General features: G+C 40.5%; 1 protein-coding gene across 1 annotated transcript in view; it reads left to right on the top strand.

Moving 5' to 3' along the window:
• Positions 1-22,656, top strand: part of kcnh3 (potassium voltage-gated channel, subfamily H (eag-related), member 3) — a 196,396-nt gene that overhangs the window by 138,352 nt on the left and 35,388 nt on the right. Inside the window, exons 3-7 of the mRNA XM_063498310.1 lie at positions 2,069-2,203; positions 7,217-7,356; positions 11,047-11,299; positions 15,891-16,048; positions 16,640-16,841. Coding sequence (XP_063354380.1) covers positions 2,069-2,203; positions 7,217-7,356; positions 11,047-11,299; positions 15,891-16,048; positions 16,640-16,841 — 888 coding nt within the window. The remainder of the gene's footprint in view (positions 1-2,068; positions 2,204-7,216; positions 7,357-11,046; positions 11,300-15,890; positions 16,049-16,639; positions 16,842-22,656) is intronic.

Below are 22,656 nucleotides of genomic sequence, written 5' to 3'. Positions count from 1 at the left end.
TATTTAATCAATAATTATTATTGATCTCTGGCTCTTTTCTCCTCACTCCCCAACCGGTCACAGCAGATGACCCCGCCCCTCCCTGAGCCTGGTTCTGCTTGAGTTTCTTCCTGTTAAAAGGGAGTTTTTCCTTTCCAATGTCGCCAAAACACTTGCTCATAGGGGGTCATATGATTGTTGGGGTTTTCTCTGTCTCTCTTGTTTTAGGGTTTTTACCTTACAATATAAAGCGCCCTGAGGCTGTTGTGATTTGGTGATATATAAATAAAATTGAATGGAATTGAAATCCATTCTGATTCTCTATAATATAAAGATGGCAAAAATGTTGACACTGTCCAGGTGCTAATGCCATTGCAGGCGCATGGTCCACCACATGATCACTCAGGAAAAACAGTGTTCTCCAAATGATCAAAGCAAATTATTATTCGTAATGTCATGACTGAAAGAACCGTGTTTGGACTTGGAAGTCTTAGATATGGGAATAAATGATGCCTTTATGCACACTGATGGGTTTGTCTAGCACAGACCCACTGCTGGAACGAGACAATTCTACTACAACGGCAAAAGCAAGACGCAAGTCACCAAAGTTCTTTGTGTTACTCGTGTACGAGGGAGAGAACTGTGACGAGCGCCGTTCCTTCGCTTGACCCCAGTTGCTCTCATCTGCCCCCTCGTAACAGTGCTCTTTATTGCGGTTACATGACTATGCATAAGTTCATTAACATACACATCTTACACAAGCATACATGTGAACAAAGAATACCTTGTCTGTGTGTCGTGTAGGTGTGTGTGTGTGTGTGTGTGTGTGTGAGTGTGTGTGTGTGTGTGTGTGTGTGTGTGTGTGTGTGTGTGTGTGTGTGTGTGTGTGTGTGTGTGTGTGTGTGTGCGGGGTCAAGATGTCACCCTGTGAAGACTCCCCACACCTACTGGTCCAGCAGTTCACTCAAACAAAGGGCTCTTATACTTAACCAGATACAGAGTAGGTGTCCTCCTATACCATAAATCAGTAAGAGAAGGTACGACCTCTGTCATGACCTTAAGATGTGTGTGTATGCCAGAGTGCTCTGGGAGGCACACAGAGTCTTTGCAGACTGCTAAGGATCAGACCTCTATCATTATGCAATCGATTATAAAACTCTAAGAATATATGAGTATATATTTCTAAGCATAAATGACAATCAACAATATAAACCTAACACACACCACATGATCTTGTATATTGTATAAAATGAGAATAACATACTAGGTACCCTTAAGTAACATTTTTCATTGTGCAAGATTAATGTTGTGAAGGTATGTAGTTTCACTCAAAACTAACAAAATTCGTCTACTTAGTTCATTTCGGGCCTGTTCAGGCAGATCAGCTGATCTCAGTCCAAGTCAGATGATGGTTCACATTTTAATAGATTCCTTATGAATAATTTTAGGGCTGTTTAAGCAACTTCAGCCTACCCACAGTTCCTGAGCGTCTGCATGCAACTTTGCAACCCACGTCCACCCCAGCTCCTCTTTTATGGTATTTTTAACTTAATCAGTGTGATTGATGCCTGCTCTGTTCTGTGTCTGCACATGGAAGGAAATGTCTGTCTAAAATGTCAAAGTAATCTGCTCCTGAAGCCAATTTCATCAGGAGTCTGAGTCTGTGTGCAGCGGCATGTACATGGCAGTAGGCAGTCAGATTAAACATCATTTTTAAAGAAAGCATTGCTGGTCACATCATTAATATTGAGGTAACAGCAGTCTGTGGTGGGTTAATGCCACTTTTTTACCACTAATTGGAAAATTAACAAATTAAAATAATGTAAAAAATGAGATAACATGAGTCAGACACTGTTTCGCTTGGTTTAAAATGTAAACTCACATTTAAATTCATAACTCACATTTATGAGCATCAGAAATAGTTCAGTAAAGACTTCCACAGACTTTGTCTGTTAAAAGTGATGTATAGGACTGAAAATACACAGAGTTCGAAACATTTGGTACATTGGAGAAAAAGATTTAACCGCTTCCACTTTTGTATTACGAAAGCCCACATTAATTGTAGGTTTGCATTTATTTTTCTCTCCAGGTACAAAGTTCTGGTGTCTTCTGGACATTGTACCGATTAAGAATGAAAAGGGCGAGGTGGTTCTTTTTCTCGTGTCCCACAAAGACATCACTGACAAGAAGAAGGAGCAGGACCCTGAGCAAGGACCTGAAACTGGTGAGTTTGTATAAAAGACGCCAGCTGGCAGTACAGTCATGGCCCAAAATTTTGACAGTGGCATGGCTGCCAAAAGGACATTTTTATTGATTTGCCAGAAAATCTATGAAATCCTTGTAATCGTCTTTATTATGTTCTACAAACTTGTAAAAATAAACAAGGAAAGACAAACCTAAACTAAATAATCCAAGACAAACATCAATCAATCAAATCAATCAAAATTTATTTATATAGCACATATTAAAAACAACAAAGTTGACCATAGTGCTTCACAGTCAGTAAAAGCATGAGACAATTAAAACAAAACAATAAGAAAACAGGGCAGGAAACAATAAGTGACAACACAACAAGCCATAACATATGCATGAACCACGTCAGCAGTTTAATAAATCCAAATATCAAACAAATTAAGATGCTTTATTTTGATATTGAAGCTTATTCTTTTCTGATTTCATATTTTTTGTAATCTCAGTGGTAACTTTCTGGTTCCCTCTGTCAGTTTTACTGGAGCCAGACGTGACCATATTAGAAGGAAGGTGCTAATGTTAGCATGCTAAATATGAGACTTCACTGAAACTGAAGAACAGGCTGTACTATTTGTCAGATAATGCCATTAGAGATATTTGACTTGTTTTATTTCCCTAAAGACTTCAATTTTGACATGGGAGAAAAACCCTGCAAAGATAACGCTGCTGTTTTTTTGTTTTGGGTTATTTTTGGTACGGTAATGATTTGGTGGAATATGTTTTAACCCAAACTCTATACTCTATACAAGTGATAGAAAAAGACATTGAAAGGAAAATGCTGTAAATTGAGTGTGATTTCAACCCTTCAACCTCCTCATGTGGATTTTATTATTTCTCATTATTGGTGTGTAATATTGCCGTGGTTAGCGCCTCAAGGCAACTTGAGAATATCTGTCCCAGGCCAGTAGAATGGCAGTATTCGATAAATAACATGAAATTTGCATAAAGTAATATCTGTTCTGTGTTAGGGATGTCCCCATGTTTATGTTTCATTTCATGTCGGCAGTTATCTAGTTATGCTGCCATAGTGCGAGCCTAATTTTAATTACTCTTCACCCGTGGAAATGGTGAAAGCAGGCAGAACATTTGGCCCTTCAGCTTTTCAGTTCCGCTGTAGTTATTGTCATTTCAAGCAAACAACAATTAAGGCATCAATTAATAATTTGAATTGCTTATTTCCCCAGTGTAAATCTAACTAAGAGTCTGTCAGTGTACTGAACTCATTAATATTAATGACCTCCTCGTATTAGATGTACATTGGGAACCAGATTACGCACACATTGTGAGAATTGGTGAAAATACTGAATTGTGAAGAGCGAGGCTGCAATTTTAATTACTAGGTAATATTTGCATGTTAGTTAGAGGCAGACAGGAATCAGTTATTGGCAAGTGCAGCGTCCACTGACATTAAAAAGCACATCTTATAAATAGCTTTGAATCATTTTTCTCTGCTCACGACATAAAGAATCATTTCATTACTACTGTTATGCTGTATGGGTCATGCTACCTTTGTACACTTTACTGTTGTACATATCGAACGGAGGAAAGGGTGATCAGGTCAGCCTGCATATTCATTTGCATGCACTGGTTTGTTTACATGCGTGAGTGTGCTGGAGAGGTCAAAGCAAATCAGCACATACATCGATTATTTTAAAATTGTTTTTTCTAACATTGGTTAGCCAGTATCAGCCATGATCTCTCTAAATACTAAGAAAATGTGCTTCCTTCTTTCAGCATAGGATACAATGTATTAGTCCTTTATTAATGGAAAGCAGATCACTGTGGCTCACAGTGATGTGGCTCACAGAAATTGTAATTAATAATAAGTTTTAATGCCTTAACCTGCTGATATGTTATGTTTGTTTCTGTCGCTTCTATAATAACATCTGGTTCTTGTGAATTTGTAGCATTGCATAATGAATATGTATACGAACCAAGAAACCTGCCCTAAAGCAGGTCAACCCACCTCTATCATTTCTCTTTCATTGTTTGCCCATGTGCTTAAAGAACATAGAAACAACAGCATAACATGGTACTTGACCATTAAAAAGGGGCGTAGTTGTATTTTTCTCAGGGCAAACTTTGTTGATTGACCCTTGCACCAGGAGATGTTTCTCTGTGCTTCAAACAGGTGTACAAAGTAAAATATGTAAATATCTTGCAGGTGTGTGTACTGCATTTCACTGCAAGGTGTGAAGAAAAACAGCAATCCAGCACATTTATACTGAACTAAAGCTTCCTTTTAACCTTGTAAATGCTGTCAGCATATACTATAATTTCAGAGATGAATAGCAATCGTCTAAGGAGACCAGAAGAAGAGTAATCAGAGCACTCGAGATGAAGTGGAAGTATTCAGAATTTGAGGGGTTTTTTTCTTAAACATTGCTTTTCAGAGCTGCTGTTTGCAATGCTTCATGGTGGGAAAAATCCCCCCCCTCCACACACACACACACACACACACACACACACACACACACACACACACACACACACACAGTGTGCACAGTAGCTCTCCTATTTGGCTGAATATCTGCTGCTGAAATGATTGAAGCCTGCTTTCAAGCACCCTGAATGTGTTTTACGCACCACATGAATCAATCCCATTTTAATTCAAGCTGCCAAATTTGAAGCGTACAGCGCGACACCACTGACGGAGAACAAACAACAAATAAGGGGAGACAAAAGAGATTTTTCATTTTGACCCATTCTTTGACCTGTTAGTGACTGAAAACATTAATGTCAGATTTCAGCCAAATAAACTGTGAAAGCAAAACGAAAGCACGGGTGAATAAGAGACTTTTTTATGTGACCACTTCACAAAAGCAGCCACATTAACCTGCTTCCTCTCCTGCCTGAACGGCTCACCTTCTCTGAAGTGGCACCACTGCTGTATGAAATCCTTGTGATTGTCTCTATGTCATAGAAAAGGGAGTTATTTTCATGATGTTAGACTGCTCATTTAACACAGTCCTAGTATGAGAGAGCTGAAGAATTATCACAATAACAGTTTAAAGCATCTTATTGAAAAGTTTAGACACGTGCTACCCTGCCAGCCTTTCAGGAATGATGTAAACGAGGGCAAATCTCAGCTGGATTCAACAAAAGGATCACTCTTTTTACCAGTGCAAGCAAGTGCCTCACTTTTTACAATCATTTATTAAAGAAATGCATAGAGAAAATCATGAAACTCATGAGTCTGATGGGGTACTGTCATCACCCTGCCCGGCAAGCTAACAGGAGGGCCTCGTGGACTCCTGTGAATGCGACAACTGTAGGTGTATCTGTTCAATCTCGCCGACAAGTTTGAAGCTCAGTGAGCTCGGCCTCAAGGTCAGGTGTCACACGCCATATTTTCTACATGACGTAACTGAAAAACTGACATCATAGGTGTATCTGCTGAGAGGTTGAGGGGGAACCACTTACTGCCGCCGGGATTTTTCCTTGCAAGTGAGGGATTTGGTAATAAAAAGCTCGGGTTAGAAGCCTCACCACTGGGTTAGGGTAAACTTTCAAATGAACAAAATCAGAACTGTGGGTTTGCAAAAGATTGTGAAGAATAAGGCAACATGTCACAAGTGTTTCTGTGTGCTGAGTAACAGTTAAAGACGAGATTTTCATCTTCAAACTGTCCTTTAGACACGAAGGGGAAAACAGCAAAAGTCTGATGGCTTTAAGCAACAAAGTGCATTCAATTCATCCTGTGTCTCAGAAACTGCATTCAAGGAGACGTTTCTGAGACTTGTATTAGCAGCTGTAAAATTATTCAGTCGCCCTTCTCTGACCTTGAGTGCTGATATCTTTAAAATTAGCAATAACGTAGCTCAGGAGAAAACAGCTACGTACTCCCCAGATTAAAATTTCTAGGGATAAAAATATCTGCAGCCCTACACTTTTGCCCAGCTAACACACCTTCTTTTTGTACATCTGTCAAAACAGGTGCTGGTGCAGCTCTTCCCTCTGACACAAAACACACACCTTGTTAAGGCCGTGTGTGTGTGTGCGTGTGTGTTAGTTAGTGATGGTCCTCTGAATAACCCCACGCTGTATATGTGGAAAGAGGCACAGATGCTTTTCTTCATACACCATCTGAACCGCCTGAAATCCAGCCAAGATATTATGTACAAATCAAATTTGCTTGTTGAAAATGAAAATGATTTGGTTACTTGGGTGGGCACTTTCCAGCCATGGTTATAATAAATCATGTTATGAACAGGGCAACAGTTGAAACAGGACATTAAAAGTGGAATTAGAGGAAATATTTTCTATCTGAATAATAGCTTTACAAAGAACAACTCCTTTAATCTTTTTCTTAATCTATCTGTTGAGCCCTCAGCACACTCCGTTTCAGTCCTTTTCTCTCTTTTTTGATGATGATGAAAGTTATGATATGAATAAGATACTTGGTGGGTCTTGGTAAATATTACTGATTCTGTAATCCAGGTCAGGGAATACCATTCAGAAGGCTTCATCTTTTTTCATGTATCTCAACAACAGTTCATTCGGTTCATGAGATTACAAGCGTCCCATATAGAGTTATAGGTTGGGTTAACATCCGATCCTTAACAAACCCTAACCGAGATAAACTTTGACCTGGACCCGGACTGGGGTGTCAAACTCATCGTGGGCCACATACATCCAGCTTTGATCTGAAATAGAGCGAAACAACGAAATTTCTCTTTCTGTCAGTGTAAAGATGTTTAACCATACAGTTAATTCTATCCAATATATGAAAAAGAAGCAACCTTCCATCAGTCCATCTCAGCTTTTCTAGTTTTTCACAGACTCTGTGAGTGTGTCCTAAACAGACCTCTTTACTTTATGTTATGTTTTCACAGCCTTACACGTACAAATAAAAAGATAGCAGTCAAAGCATTACTTCTGAGCTATGAGTGCGCTTTAGTCGGCATGCAGCGGATGAGACAGAAACTGGTTTAAATTCCTCTCGTTTCTTGCATCAAAGCTCAGCATGTTTCTGTCTCCTCCACAGATGAAGAGACGGGTCTGGAGGTGCATCAGGTAACTCGCCCTCCGGGCTTCAACGCCAATCGGCGCCGCAGCAGAGCTGTGCTCTATCACCTGTCAGGACACCTGCAGAAACAAGACAAGAGCAAGCTCAAGATCAACAATGTGAGTTTCTCTGCTTTTATATTTACAGCTACATCTACATGACTGAGGTTTCTCTGTGTGGTTAACATCTTTCTGCAGCAACCCATGAAGCTCCCACGCCAGCGTCGGGAATTTCCTTACATGTGAAACAAGCTGCACACTAACAAAGTCAAGAACTTTTAGTTCATGTATTTCTTTTTTACCATTAACCATGTCTGCTGTGGAGGTCCCAGAATGAGGACAACACTGTAACGCTCATTAAACAGCATATAGCTCCGACTGTATGTCTGTGATAAACTTTGCTTACATCAAATGTTTTTGTTACATGTCAGTTTTATGTGAGTTATTCCAGTCTGTTCAATCAGCGATGTGGACACAGTGAAGTGTGGAGCTGTTGCTGACTAATTCGAGGAGGTTTTTTGGATAAACATCAAGCGTAGGGCTTGGGTGGGTTAGCAGTATTTCCACTATGTTTACGTGAGAAGCATTAAATTTAGGAATGTAAATTCACTGGCTGCAGGCTAAGTTTGTGGCCAGGAATATTCTTTTCATATTAGAATAAAAACGAAACATGTTTGGATGCCAGAGGAAGTGTTATTGTATGCCAGGCTGGCTGCAGACGGCCTCTCATTCAGTCATTAGCTTCACACTTGGGACTTTGGCACTGGTGATGACACTGAAGTGACAGAGTTAAAAACATGAGTTTACTTTATTCATGCAAAACTTTTAATTCACATACATGTTATGCAGCCATGAAAAGATTCTCCAAAGACTGGAGATGGGAGAAAAAAAAGGTTATTGCCTCATTATGATGAAAAGCAGTCAGTTTAATTGCTTCCCTAGTTGCAACAGCAGTCCCCGAACTAAACAACGGGGCAGCCACTGATAGCATAGTAGCTTGTATTATTTGCCTTAGCATGAGTTCAGACTGAAAAAGAGTTGAGCGTTAAAGCAGTGCACCCGGCTGTTGGTGCAGGTGTGTGGTTTAAAGTAACAGAGATAACACAATCCAAATATTTCAGCTTGAGTTAAAGATTGTGTGTCAAAAAGCAAAAGATAAAGATAACCTTTATTAGTCCCACGCGTGGGAAATTTGTTGGGTTAAGGCTGCCAACCTTTGCCAGCGCCATCTTACCCTTCCAACCATACATACATTACAACATCACATGGGGAAGACAGGTCAGAGGGGTATAACAATGGAAAATGCACAACATGAGGAAAGACGAGGAGAAAAAAGAACTCCCCCCAGACTGAGCTCCAACAGTAGAAGACATTAGCTTCGAAGGCGTTTCGAGGGGGTGGGGGGGTGAGTGTAGGTCTGTGTCAGTGTACATGCATATGTGTGCGTGTGAGTGTGTGAGTGTGTGTGTGTTCCATGTTTAGCCGAGAGAAAGTGTCCCTTAGGCAAAAGTCAACAATCTTCGGTCGACACGGGTGACCCTGAATGAGGAGGGAGAAAGTCACAACACAGTCTTGTTATCTAAGGGAGAGTTTTGTTATTCCCGTCAGCTTTTGCCTTGAGCATCCAGCTGGAGTCAGGGGGCCCACATGAGATGAAGATGGTAGTTGTTTTGGTTAGTGCGAACAAACTGCTTCCAATTTTACAGTTGGTCTAATGTCCGTCACTGGTCGCCAGGTCTCTCAATTCCTGTTGTTCTTCTTCAAGATGTTATCCATATTGCATTCAAATAAACACAGTCTGAGTACTCACAGCCCTGCCCGTCTATCATGTCGGCCAGCCTTGTGGGATTTTGAACAACTGTAGCCCCTTCTTGTTCATCAATAAGCCAGCTCCAATCAGCCAGAACTCTGTTATTATGGTTCCAAATTGGTAGATGTTGTTCAATGTCCTCCATCGAGAGTGTCGCCAGACACACGACGCAACCGACCATCGAGTATCCAGCAGCAAACGTCTCCGCAGGACAATCAGGCTCTCCCAAGCCCAGAGTTGTCAGTTTCGTTAAGGGACCAGTTGATCAAATCCATAATTCTTCTTTAGGTTTTTAGAGAACAAGTCTGGGAGACTCTCTTAGGGTTAGAGAATAAGCGAGACTATACAAAAGACATGAGAAGCCAAGCAGGAAAGATGAAGGAGAGGGAGAAGGAGAAAGTGCGACCGCCTCTGTCAAGAGCCAAGAGAAGAAGAACACTGCAAACTGGCAACGAAATGTTATGAAATGGGAAATTACCATTACTGCTCAGACCTGACATCACAGGAGATGATGATTATGGCTGTGTGTTAGTGAGCTGACCTCTCTGTAGGTCTGCTGCAGTCCAGCGGGCAGCGCACACCCTGACAGATGGCGTGAAGGACAAGAGGACTATGCTTGGTTTTGGTTTACTCCGTGGTAAAGCAGATCTACATTTAGCTGATGTCAGTGATTAGGAAACATGCAGACCGATGCAGTTTGCACCCTGCATGTTCAATGACCACCAACCCATGGCGATCATTATTTGCTTTTTTAACTTCTCAAAAGAGGGAAATTTATAACTTGTGTACAAAAACTGAGAAGCAAACGAGGAATCACGTGATAGCTAATGATCTAGAAACTCTAATGACTCCTGACCCAGGCTAAAATAAGCAGTCAGGACATAAAAAAATATCTTATGGGAGGTTCATGTTATGAAGCACCCAGTTCTTACTCAGTAGGTCTTTATTACTTAATGAGAATCTCACCGTTACCCAAAGAATGACTCTTTAATTAAGTAAAGTAATCAAAGAAATGATTCAGGCTCTATGTAATCAGTAATAAATGTTTAGTGTCTGCAGAGTCAATCAGGAATTAATGGATGTATGAGTTAGATCAGATAATATTGAGCTAAACTTTACCCAGTGATTCACTAATATAAAAATCTCACTGCCAGTAAATAAACATCTACTCTAAATTTCACTAATGAACAGATTATCAGCTACCAGGTGATTCCTGATTTGCTCATTATTTGCTTTAAAACAAATCATTTTTTCCGTTACGTGTTGACTTTCTCACATAAAAATAGTCCAGAATACAAAAAACATTTACATTACAATGGAGCTCATGAAACAAACCCAACAAAACAACAATCCCATTAGAAAAATGAAACAGTATCATTTGTATTTCAGACTCAATGCCTGTCTGTACAGTTTATAAATGGTTTATGCTGCACATGCAAAAATCATAGTAATCGTAACAACTCAGGCTTATAGTTGCATGAACTGGATAAACTGAAAGTACAGCTACGTCAGATTTACTTTACTTGAGTGCAGAGAACCTCACACAGGAAACAAAATGAGTTCTTTGATTAATCTGCCTGATTCCAAAGGAAATGAATGAATTACAAATAAAATTCTTTTTCATAAAAACATATTTCACAGGTGTGAAAGTTAATGCTTGGAACCAGTGGTCCCACATTTCTTCTTCTGCCTTAGTGCTGGGAAAACCATTTTGTCAGTGTTTGTAGACTTTACTAAAACTCTGCAAAAGCAATAACCCACTTATGAATGGTTGAAACTGTTTTCATGGCTGCACTGTTATATCGAGTGGAATGAATCTGAAATCTCCACTCCTGTGGATTTTTATAATGCCTCTGCACAGTGTGAGCTTTTGAAGCTTGAAGTGGCTCGATAAGTGTGTGCACAGGGCCGTGTTATCGTGGCCCGGCAGAGGGACAACGAGAGAGATGTAAAAACCTGAAACGAGAGAGCTGTTGACATCTGTCTCCCTCTCAATCCAGAACATGTTTGGGGAGAAGCCTCCAATCCCGGAATACAAAGTAGCAGCCATTCAGAAATCTCGCTTCATCCTGCTCCACTATGGAACCTTCAAGGCCGGCTGGGATTGGTTAATTCTGCTGGCGACTTTCTACGTGGCCGTCACTGTGCCCTATAACGTGTGTTTCACAGTCGGGGGAGGGCGGGATGAAGGCAGCGCCTCACGCAGCCCGCCCAGCGTCAGCGACATCCTCGTTGAGATCCTCTTCATTTTAGGTAAGACAGTGTGCCGTCTTCTCATGTTGGTGTTTTCTTCTAACCATCCATAGAACTTGTTTCCTTTAGCAAGAAGTCTTAGAAAGACTGGACACACCTAGAAAGTAGGAACCAAGAAAATGAAACCTGAATGTTTTGTACCATTGTTTAACAAATGCTGAGGACTTTTCCTTCACTCTGTAGTCTAACTCATCACTCTGTCAGTCTGCTTCTTGGTCAAAAGAAATGTGTTTTTGGCTCATTTTGCTCCTGAAAAATGATGGTGGTCTCACTCAAACTAGACAAGAAACTGTGTCTCAGTAGGGTGTTGTGGAGGTTGTAGGGGTTAAGTTGTGCTTTGAATTTTGAAAACATCTCCAACAATCTCCAGCAAAGTCTTTCTACAGTCTTTCAGAGCTTCGCCTCAATTTTCTGTTGACACTTGCTGGGATTTGAGATACATCTCATAAAATACAGCATCTTAAATCAAGAAGCTCACACTGAATTTTTTGGAGGAGAGTCTAGACTTCCACTGGTCTAGTTTCCATTCCTTGTGTTTCCTGGTCTCCCTCAGCCGTGGTTTTCTTAGTAGCCTTATAAGCTTAATGGCCTGATTCCCAGTCTCTTCCAAAAAGCTAATAAAATAAAATGTGTGCGCTGCCTAGAGTCTGTCAAGCATTAATGAGGCCACTGATGAATATGAGAGACTGTTAATTGTTGATTTGATTCTGAGGCTGGTAACTCTGCAGCAAAGGGAGCTGGTAGTCTTGTTTTGTCTTCATGAGAGTCTGTGTCCTTACAGCAACTGATCATTTTGGAAGAAACTTTAAGAGTTCTTCTGTCCTGACCTAAATTGATAAAGTAACGATGGACTTGCCATAATATGAATTAATACAATAGCAGTTGAGCTCTGTTTCCTGTATACCAAAAAAATACCTTGACACAGCAGAGCGGAGGCTTAAACTACAAAAAAATACCACCAGTGGACTGCTGAAAACTGCCACCTGTTGTATGAACTACCTAGTATCCTCATTATCTGCTCTGTAGCTTTATTTGCTGCCTCTGCTAGCATAGCTTTGCATTATTCACATTTCTCTTTTACTGGGCCTTGGTGCAGGCCTTCAGTTCATCCTCTACACACGGACTGATTTATAAATGGAGTGACGCTTTAAAGTGACAGGTATCAGCTCAGCAGATATCACATTTGAAAAACTAGAAAATTTAACGCTTATAATGTCCTCATTTTCTCAGATATAGGAGCTTTAAATATTGTGAAATGTCCTGCAAAACATACTGAACTTTCAGTTATTCAGAGATCAGGTGAAAACACTCTGCAGTTTAGTGCAGGATAAACAGGTTAGCATGCCGTACTGTGGTCAGTTTACAGTAATGCACTGGTGCACAGCAGCTGACGTGTTCTTCATCAGAGTGAGTTGACACGAATTTAAATTTAAGCTGGTGTTATTCACTAACTTCCACCTTTTAACCAACTTAAATTCTTTCTAGTGTAAAGGCAGCATATAAACAGCATACTGCACGTATAGAGGATGGAAATCAGCCAAGATAGCTCATCTGCTTACATCTTATTGAATTCATTCACCCACAAAGAGCAGTAAGAGTAGCAGCAGCAGCACAGGTCAGCTACACTAAGAAAATCTACTGGAGCCCACAATAGAAATCATTGTGAGCTGCAATTCTTTTCCACACTCTGAGCCACTACAACCGATCTTAGGGTTCCTCCATCTGCTGCATTCAGCTTTAACTGCATGTTCTTGTTTATGTGTGGCAAACTAACCCATCTACAATGTAGCTGTGCTTTTGTTGAGAATCTTCCTTTTCTCTTCTAATGTTCCACATTAGTTCAGTTAGCTGCATATAGAAATAGCTGTCCTGCAAAGAGCTACTTTGATAGGTTCACTACATTTCAGAGCTTGTAGTTTTTCGCTTTTACTTGAATAAAGAAGTTGAATCAGTACATCCACTTTTACTGTTGTGTTTTTTAACACATGTGTCTATACTTCTACTTTTGACACCTGATACTCTAACACAACCTCTTAACAGTCCATCTCTGACACAAACCATTTAGTCTTCTCCACCTATCAGCCACCATCATTTCAAGGCAGATTTCTTCCCCCTCTCAGAGGGTTTGAACAAATGTGGGTGGGTGTGCTGCGTACACACTCAAAGCTGTGTACATGAGACGACTGTATTGGGGTTATGCTCTCTCTTTGACATTATAAAAATCAAAGAAAATAAACAAAATTGTGTGAAAATAAAAGTGAAGCCTGAGCTTTTGGGATACTTGAACATTCACTGACCTCATTTTTGAAACTCTGGCCTTGTTCAATAAATTCAATAAATTCAAATTCAATATGAACAGTTGTAACAGCAAATGAGGAAAAACACATTAGGCCAGCTTAAGAAATCTCTTTAGGTGTTTAGAAACAAAAAGAAAATGGCCTGAATGAGTGGGTGTGCAAAGAAAGTTTTACTGGCAGTGTAATTGTTGCAAAATTCTTTTTGATTATATTAACTGTCTGCTGATGGGAAGTCTGATAGGCATGTGACTCCTAATAGAAGTTCTCATTATAAAAGTTTTTAATGATGAATGTTGCAGGGAAAAGGATATGAGCCATTCCACAATAAGCCATTACATCTGATTGTTAAGTCATTTCCCAGAAAACAACAGGCCTCTTTGTCCTCGGTCTTGTCCACCCTAACTGCAGGAAACTTACACGAGTGCTCTTCAGCGGACGATTTGTGTTAATGGGAAAGAGTGAACACAAGCTCTCCATCAATAAACTTCCGTAATGAAATTACACGAGCCACCCGCAGTTAAATGTCTGACTCCTGTCAGTCGATATCCCATTTATTAGGACTAATAGGCCGTGCCTATTTATTGATACATTCACCAGCAAACAATAGTGGATTGAAATCGTCTGCCGGGACACCTTTTATTCATTCATTTCGTTCCTTAATACCATGCAGTAAAATTTAAATCATAGAGCAGACATTGAAGAGCTAATCATGACTGTTTGTCTTTTTTTATTCGTGTTGTCCTCGTCTGTTTTTTTCAGCAAGCTTCAAAGCCTTGGCTCTTTGAATAGGATCATATCATACTTTGAAGGACTGGGTGGTGCAGTTGCTGCGTTTAGCTGTATGTTGTGGTTCTTCTGGAAACAAGTCATCAGAAACCATCTTGAAATTCCCCTGGTTGTTCAAAATGCCCTACAGCTAGAAAATCACTTACCCTGAGAGAGTGAGCTGGTTTCTATTGCACTTTGCTGATGTCCGTTCAATTAAGGAGAAGTCGATGATGCACTGAGTAATCACCTAGCCAATCTAGACAAGCAAATTCCTGTTATTACCAATCCACAGAAACTGGTGACAGTTCAGCAGGGGGCACACCGGGGACACTCGTGAGACCTCAGTGAAAAACTGTGAATGGAGCTGAAATGGCTAAAATAATTTCTTACACCTTCTTCTAGACATGCACACATACATATAGCATAGCTTTCACAAATATCTTATGAGTAATTTGTCTAAAAGAAAAAAAGCAATAACTATATCATGTTTTTATTTTTTTAGACCTCTGTTACAGACTGGCAATTTGTCCAGGGTGTACCCCACCTCCCGCCCTATAGTAGCTGGATGGATCCCTCTAATAAACAGTCTGATTATATTCTCACATTGCATGAGAGTTTATTCATTAAGCATCCAAGTCCAACAATATTAGAGCTACTTTATCAGTCAGAGGTGAGCTTCAGTTACTCATCTACCCGTTTTACAGCCTCCTTAGTGTATTAACACCTGAGGTAACAGCAGACTGACAGCCTACACTAACTGCAGATGAACGGCAGCCAGAGTTGACTCTGGGGATAAACTTGAGAAAATACTGCAAATTATTGGTCTGTTTTTTATTCCTGATTTATTGCCAAGTAATGATATTGTTTAAATATGTGAAAATATATTGTGCGCAAAAATGTTTTGACACACAAACCTGCCAGCCGCCCTCGGCTGTTAGGAGGAAATGCTGGGTGTGGCTATTTATGTCTTCGATTTCTCTCGGCTCACTAGCCACTATAGATGGATTATGCACTTGAGGGGTATAAAACTGGACATATAGTGGTGATGTTTTAAAAACTGTACCTTTAAAAATAAACAACTAATGACCATCTGAATCTGGTGTGTTAAAAAAAAACAAAATATCCCTGTAATGGAAGCAACACACTTTTATTTGAAAAACATGATGAAAACTACCATAAAAGTATCTTTACCCCAAGACATTTACATTTGGGGCTATAGAGCCACATTGATTCTGGACTACCTCTCAACTCCACTGTAAACTAAAAGTGATTTTTGCTCACAATAAAAGGGAATGGAGCTTTTAATATCAGGTAGCAACAACTGGTTGTTGCTGACATCCCAGCAAAGATACCCCTTTGAAAATAAAGTGCATAAATTGTTTTTTAATACTGTGTTGTTATTTTTATTTAAAGTAACCCATGCATGCTGTGTGTATATGACTCATTGAAAAGTAGCTGTGTGTTTACCATGCATCGCTGTAATTTAAGTGACACTTGATTACTGCTGTTGTTGTTGTCCTCTGCAGACATAGTGCTGAACTTTCGAACTACATTTGTGAGCACGTCGGGTCAGGTCGTCTACGACGCCCGCTCCATCTGCGTTCACTACGTCACCACCTGGCTCTTTGTTGATCTCATTGCCGCCCTGCCTTTTGACCTGCTGTATGCTTTCAATGTCAGCGTGGTGAGTCTCCCCTGTGTCTTACTGTGTGTGTGTGTTTCTGTCTGTTGACATTTGTGTGTGACCACACCAACAGAACCGAGAATCAAACAGTGTGACAAATCAGCCTACGTAATTTAAACCCCAATAGTAAAGTTAAATATTTGAATATTGACATATTGTTCAGTTTCCATTCATTTTCAGCACTAACACAGTGAAGGAAGTGAGCTTTTTTTTAAAGGGAACATGAATGCATAATGTAACAAGCTCCCATGTGAATTCACCACAACAACACCAACATGTCTCATGACGGTCCACACACTGCATGTCTCACAAACAAAAAAAGATGAACTGATTACACACGCACATATATATGTACATATATACATATATATATTTGTATATAAAGATTAAAAAATGTTTGATTTCATGTGAGTGAATCCATTAAAGCTCCAACTTTTGAGTAAAACTACCAACTGTTTGAATAAATGATGTGTATTATATACAGTATCCCACATTACTGAGTATCAACCTTTCTTAATGATTCATTTGATTTAAGAAATACAGTGAATGAAATATTGCCAGAGCGCTGAGATTGCCTGTATCTCTGTGCAGTACTTTGGCGTCCACCTGTTGAAGACAGTCCGGCTTCTTCGGTTACTGCGGCTGCTGCAGAAGCTGGAGCGCTACTCACAGTACAGTGCTGTGGTCTTGACTCTGCTGATGTCCATGTTCGCCCTGCTGGCCCACTGGATGGCGTGTGTCTGGTACTTCATAGGTCGAAGGGAGATTGAGAGCCAAGGATCATCAGACATAGGTTAGTTCACCCTTTTTTCATCTCTAGAAAGCATCTGTGTAGATTAACTCAGTCACTGTTTTACTCAAGTTTAAGTTTTGTGTTAGGTGTACGTTTCTGTGTTATATTACTTTGTACTTCTACTCTATTAAATTTCATTGGACTTCCTGACTTGTTCAACTAGTTATGTCACGAGTGTGAGTGTTGGGGTCGTTATTCAAAAAACTGCAATGTATCACATAATACTTGTTAGATTTATTAAAAAATAATAACGCAGTATGTCACATAATGACTAGTTAACAGTATGAGCCTAAGGGTAGAGTCCCACACACTCACACAATCCTTTATCCTAATGGGGACCCACATGCAATTTTACTTTTAGTGTTGATGTATGAAGAACACAAAGCAAAGGGACTTCGCTGAGATTACCACAGTGATTGGACTTTAGAAACATGTGCTGTGCTGTGAAAAAAAAGTATTGGTGCTCTTCCTGATTTCTTGTATTTTACTAGATTTGTCACAGTCACAGATCATCAAATAAATTTTAATATTACACAAAGATAACACAAGTGTATACAAAATGCACTTTTAAATTATGACTTATTAAGGAAGCAACGTTATCCAAACCTACCTGGCCCTAAGTAAAAAAGTAATTACCCCTTCAACATAATAACTGATAACTGATTGTGCCACTCTTGATAGCAAGAACTGCAAACAAGTGTTTCTCATAACAGTCATTAGTCTTTCACATCACGGAATTGTTTAAAGTCATCCACACTGGAGGATGAACTTCCTGTTCATCCTGCTCGTTTCTTGACTGTGAAAATGAGTTCACTGTACTCGGGGTGATTGTGGCTCAAGAGTTGGCAGTTCGTCTTGTAATCAGAAGGTTGCCGGTTCGAGCCCCGGCTTGGACAGTCTCGGTCGTTGTGTCCTTGGGCAAGACACTTCACCTACTGCCTACTGGTGTTGGCCAGAGGGGCCGATGGCGCGATATGGCAGCCTTGCTTCTGTCAGTCTGCCCCAGCTGTGGCCACAACTGTAGCTTGCCTCCGTGAATGTGAGAGTGAATGAATAATGGAATTGTAAAGCGCTTTAAGGATCTCGAAAAGCGCTATATAAATGCAATCCATTATTGCATCCACAGTCACCAGATCTCAGTGGATGCAGCCAAGAAATCTGCAGCACCTGTGTGATGCTATCATGTCAACATGAACCAAACTCTCAGAGGAATACCTCCAGGTCGTTACTGAGCCTATGCCATGAAGAGACAAGGAAGTTCTGAAGGCAAAAGTGGTCCAACACAGTACGAACGATGTGTACTTAATAATTGTTCCATTAGTGTGCATTTGTTTACACATACCTTTGATGGTAAGTTGAGGGTGTGATGTTACAGCCATGTATTAAAAATAGAATATTAACAGAACACACTAAAAGGGAAGAAGGCTTCTGCAACAAGATGAGCAAGCTCAAAGATATATATTCAGAAAAACAGAGATATGAAAAAGCAAACTGTATTGGTAATTGTAAAGAATGGTTCCTGCATCTGTAGACGGTAAACTGGTTGTTACAGTGCTTTTCTACTCAAGCGCTACATAATGTAGTAGCGGCTGTGGCTTAGGTGGTAGAGCAGGTCACCTACTAACTGGAAGGTTGGTGGTTTGATCCCAGTCTGCCAAATATCCTTGGGTAAGATACTAACCCCGTGTTGCTCTCTGATGCATCCATCAGAGTATGAAGTAAATGTCAGAAACAGCATAGGAAAAAGTGCTTGTGCGCACGTTTGTGAATGAGGCAAGTTGTGTAAAGTGCTTTGTGTGCTCAGATAGAGTAGAACAGTGCTATGTAAGAACCAGTCCATTTATCATCCAAACTGTTGCACCTTCTCACAAACATCGGCGTAAGGGTCGTATTTAGATCTGTGGTGTGATGAGGTCCAGCTTTGCAAATTGAAACCTGGCTGTTCCAGTCTGCAAATATCCTTGGGCAAGATACTAACCCAGAGTTTCCCCCCGAAGCGTCCATCAGAGTGTGAATGTTAGGCAGAAAGCTTTTTAATGTAGAAAAAAAGTGCATAAATGAATGGGTAACTGAGGCATGTTGTATGTTGTTGAGAAAAAGCACTATATAAGAAGCAGTCCATTTTCCAGCTCAGTGCTTTCTGTCTACCCTTTTCACTCTGATGAACACTGGAGCAGCCATGGGTCAAACCACCAATTCTCCCAATAGAAAATGACCTGCTGTACCTCCTGAGCCACAGCCATCCAATGTCTTAAGCCTTTACATTTAGCTGTTTGTAACCACTGACAGTTGCCTTGGGTAGGCAGAGGCAGGCTAGCTGTCTCTGTACTAGGGTAACCAGCAGACATGGAATCCTCTAATTTTAACGTTGTACAAGAAAGATAAAGTATATTTATTCTTTATCTCAGACAGGGAAGCTGCTTTTATGATAATATTCACTTGATGCCATGGTGTTAATCAGGCTGGAAAAATTCTCCATGAAGCAAGTTAACGGCCCATTTCCTGTGTGTGGAAAGCTTTCAGTAACAGTTTTTAACTGTCATTACGTGTTTCACACACATAATGACAATTGTGCTCTACTCAATTACACTGTAAGCACTGTCCTCAGGAGATTATTCTAGGCTTCCCAAATGGAAATTTAAATAAGATCTTGTCTCATTGTTTATCCACTTTGCAGTAATGACAAAGAAAAATCTAAATTCATCCTCATTCAACTTTAACTATTTGAGCACTCACCTAACTTGTCTTGCTCCAAAGACAGATCTGTGATAAAATACCTATCCGTTGCAAAGCAATAACAGTAATATTGTATTAGGAAGAAAGGCACAGAGGCAGCTATGCAGAAATACGACTGCGTGTGCCTTCGTTTTCAGCACGACCGATGCTTTTAATAAGACACAGAAACTTGAATCCCGCGGGCGACGTGAAACCCCGGCTTGCAATCTGATAAACTTGTGAAGATGTACAGACAGACTGGCAGTTTCCAAGGGTAAGGGGATCAAACTGTAATTTTTCCAACTCTGACCGGGGGCAAAGACCGAGTTGTGCGTGTGTGTGTGTGTGTGTGTGTGTGTGTGTGCGTGTGTGTGTGTGTGTGTGTGTGTGTGTGTGTGTGTGTGTGTGTCTTTCGTTTTGTTTTCTAAGCATCACACAGACACACACAAACAGACATTATGTATAAAATGCTGCAAACTGGCAGGTTTTCCAGGCTGGGGACCTTTCTCTGGTTAGTATTGTCCTCATTTTCTCATTTCTTCCTCCCTCCCTATCTTTCTGAGTGATTCTTACCAACCTACCTGCACTTATCTTTTCAGCATAAGGACAAACAGTAACATTGTGGTCAGTTCATGTCATCAGCCTCTCCACTCACTATTCAGACAGACAGAGCCTGTCAGTCTGACCTTTATGTGACACCAACTGTGATTCACAATAGAGCACTGGTATCAGCATGTACATACACTGGACTACTCTGTCAGTCAGTTTGCTGGAATTTAGGAGACCCCCACTTTTTGTTTGCAAGTCTCTCAATAATTGAGTTGAGCAATGTCTGTCCCTATAGCCTGAGGTGGAGCAGCAGTCACCACACACACAAACAAAAGCTAGTTTATAGAAAACAAAGATGATGATATGGGTTGGCAGAGAGTATGCTATATGCTTTAGAGAAGTCTATAGGTTTTAGAAGAAGCTTGTGATGAATTAATTTAGGTCCTTTGCCAACTATGGGAGCTAAATGTTGCACCCTTTCAGGATGTTGTACTAAATGTGCTAAAATTTCAATTAGGTACTTGCAAAGCTGTCACCAGCAGTTATTTTTCATGATTTTTCCCTTTTTCATTCTGCTCTTCTGGTAATGAGGTCCCAGACCAGAACCACACATACACTATAACATGCTGCGTATGGAACCAAGAGTCTTCTTTTTATTTTGGGCTAGCTGTGGCTCAGGAGGTTATCTACTAATCAGATGGTTGGTTGTTCAATCCCTGGCTGCTCCAGTCTCCAGGCAAGATACTGAAGCCCAAGTCGCTCTCTGATGCACCATCAGAGCATGAATCTATGTGAGTGTTACATAGACAGCACTTGAATGAAGCATGCTTTATAAAGTGCTCTAGTCCATTTACCATAATGTGTGATATTTTATACTGTCTATGGTCTCAACAGCCACTAGAAAAATCACAATGTCTGTCCTGCTGTAACTCCTTTAATGACACATAGTGATAAGACAAGACATTTTAGTGTTAACTTGATCCGTCATTCTCTCTCGGTGGATCTCAGTCTGCAGATGTTGCTTGACATTGACCAAGGGCCACATGGTTATGGCCAGACTGGGCATCTCCAAGACATGGGATCATCCAGGGTGAGCAGCTGCTAATAGTGGTTGCAGAAGGAAAACGTATGGAACAGCCCAAGGATGATGAGTGCTGTGCTGGAACTAATCTGTCCCGCAGCACTCTAACTTGCAGCTTAAAAGACTCAAGATTGAAAGGATGAAGTTCCCACCAAAAGGATCAAGTTCCCAGAGTGGAAAGGCAGCTTTTGACTGGGTAGGAGACAGAAGTTCAGGACCACAGACAGCTCACTAGTTCCGTCAGCTCTGGTAGAAGGTGAGAGGAAATCAGGACCTTGGACAGTGGCTGATAAGCTCTAAATGAACACTTTTGTTTCCACCACAAAGGCTCCACTTATATTTCTCATTCAGAATCTTGGCTGAAGAACAAACAAACACTTGTCCTTGTATGCATGTCAACTGGTTACAATAAACACAACAATAAGGAAGTCAAAAGATGTCCACTACCTAGGCTTATGATAGTAATGGCTTCCATGTTCCTTTCCATGTGGTAAAAATACTTATGCATGCAAAGTAATGTCTTACCATTCCCCCAGTTTGGCAGAGGTTAAGTTGTGCTAATGACAAAGTAATTAGGAAACTACTCAGGTGTTAAATCCTCTAATGTGGTTGTTTTAGCTGCCTCACTGAGACTCTGCTCACAGCTCAATTGTCACCTCTGCTTATTTACTCTGACAGGCTGGTCTCCCTGCCTGACAACCAACACACACACACACACACACACACACACACACACACACACACACACACACACACACACACACACACACAAACGCACACACAAACACACACACACAGAAGGTCAAAGCTTCTTTTCGTGATTTCGTGTGATGCCAGAGATCAATGAATAGATGCATCCATGTTGTATTATTTATATTCCCTGTCTTGCTGTATTTCTTTCTTTCGATTCTGCTGTCAGCGGCTCAGCTGGGTTTCACCGGTCCACTCATTCACTTGCAAATGCTTTTTTTTTTCAATAATTTATCCTTCACTTCCTTTCTCCTTCCCCTTACATTCATTTATCGATTTCCTCCTTCCTTTTACTTCCTTTTGGCCTTTGTAGCCGAGTCGCTTTTGAGCCATATATATATGTATATATATATATATATACATATATATATACTTTTTGTCAAAGATTTTGTCAGTGTTCCCAGAGTAGAAGGACAACTTTTGATTTGGTTCAGCCACTTCAGTCTGCTCTGCTTGAAGGTGAGGGGAAATCAGGACCTTGGACAGCGGCTGATAAGCTACACTTGAACACTTTTGCTGCCACCAGAAAGGCTCCACTCATATTTCTCACACAATAAGCAAGTCATAAGTTGTCATCTGTCTAGGCTTGTGTAAGCCTGCTCATTTTCTTATACACTGATGAGTCTAATAGGGAATATGTATATATATCAATGCTGTGTGAACTATGTCTGTGTCCAAACCAGACATTTTACTATGTCGTTAAAAATATCTCTTTTGACG

This window comes from Pelmatolapia mariae, linkage group LG16_19 (assembly GCF_036321145.2).
Source record: "Pelmatolapia mariae isolate MD_Pm_ZW linkage group LG16_19, Pm_UMD_F_2, whole genome shotgun sequence".
In the NCBI taxonomy this organism is placed as follows: domain Eukaryota; kingdom Metazoa; phylum Chordata; class Actinopteri; order Cichliformes; family Cichlidae; genus Pelmatolapia; species Pelmatolapia mariae.
This window is presented reverse-complemented; position numbering and strand designations above follow the sequence as displayed.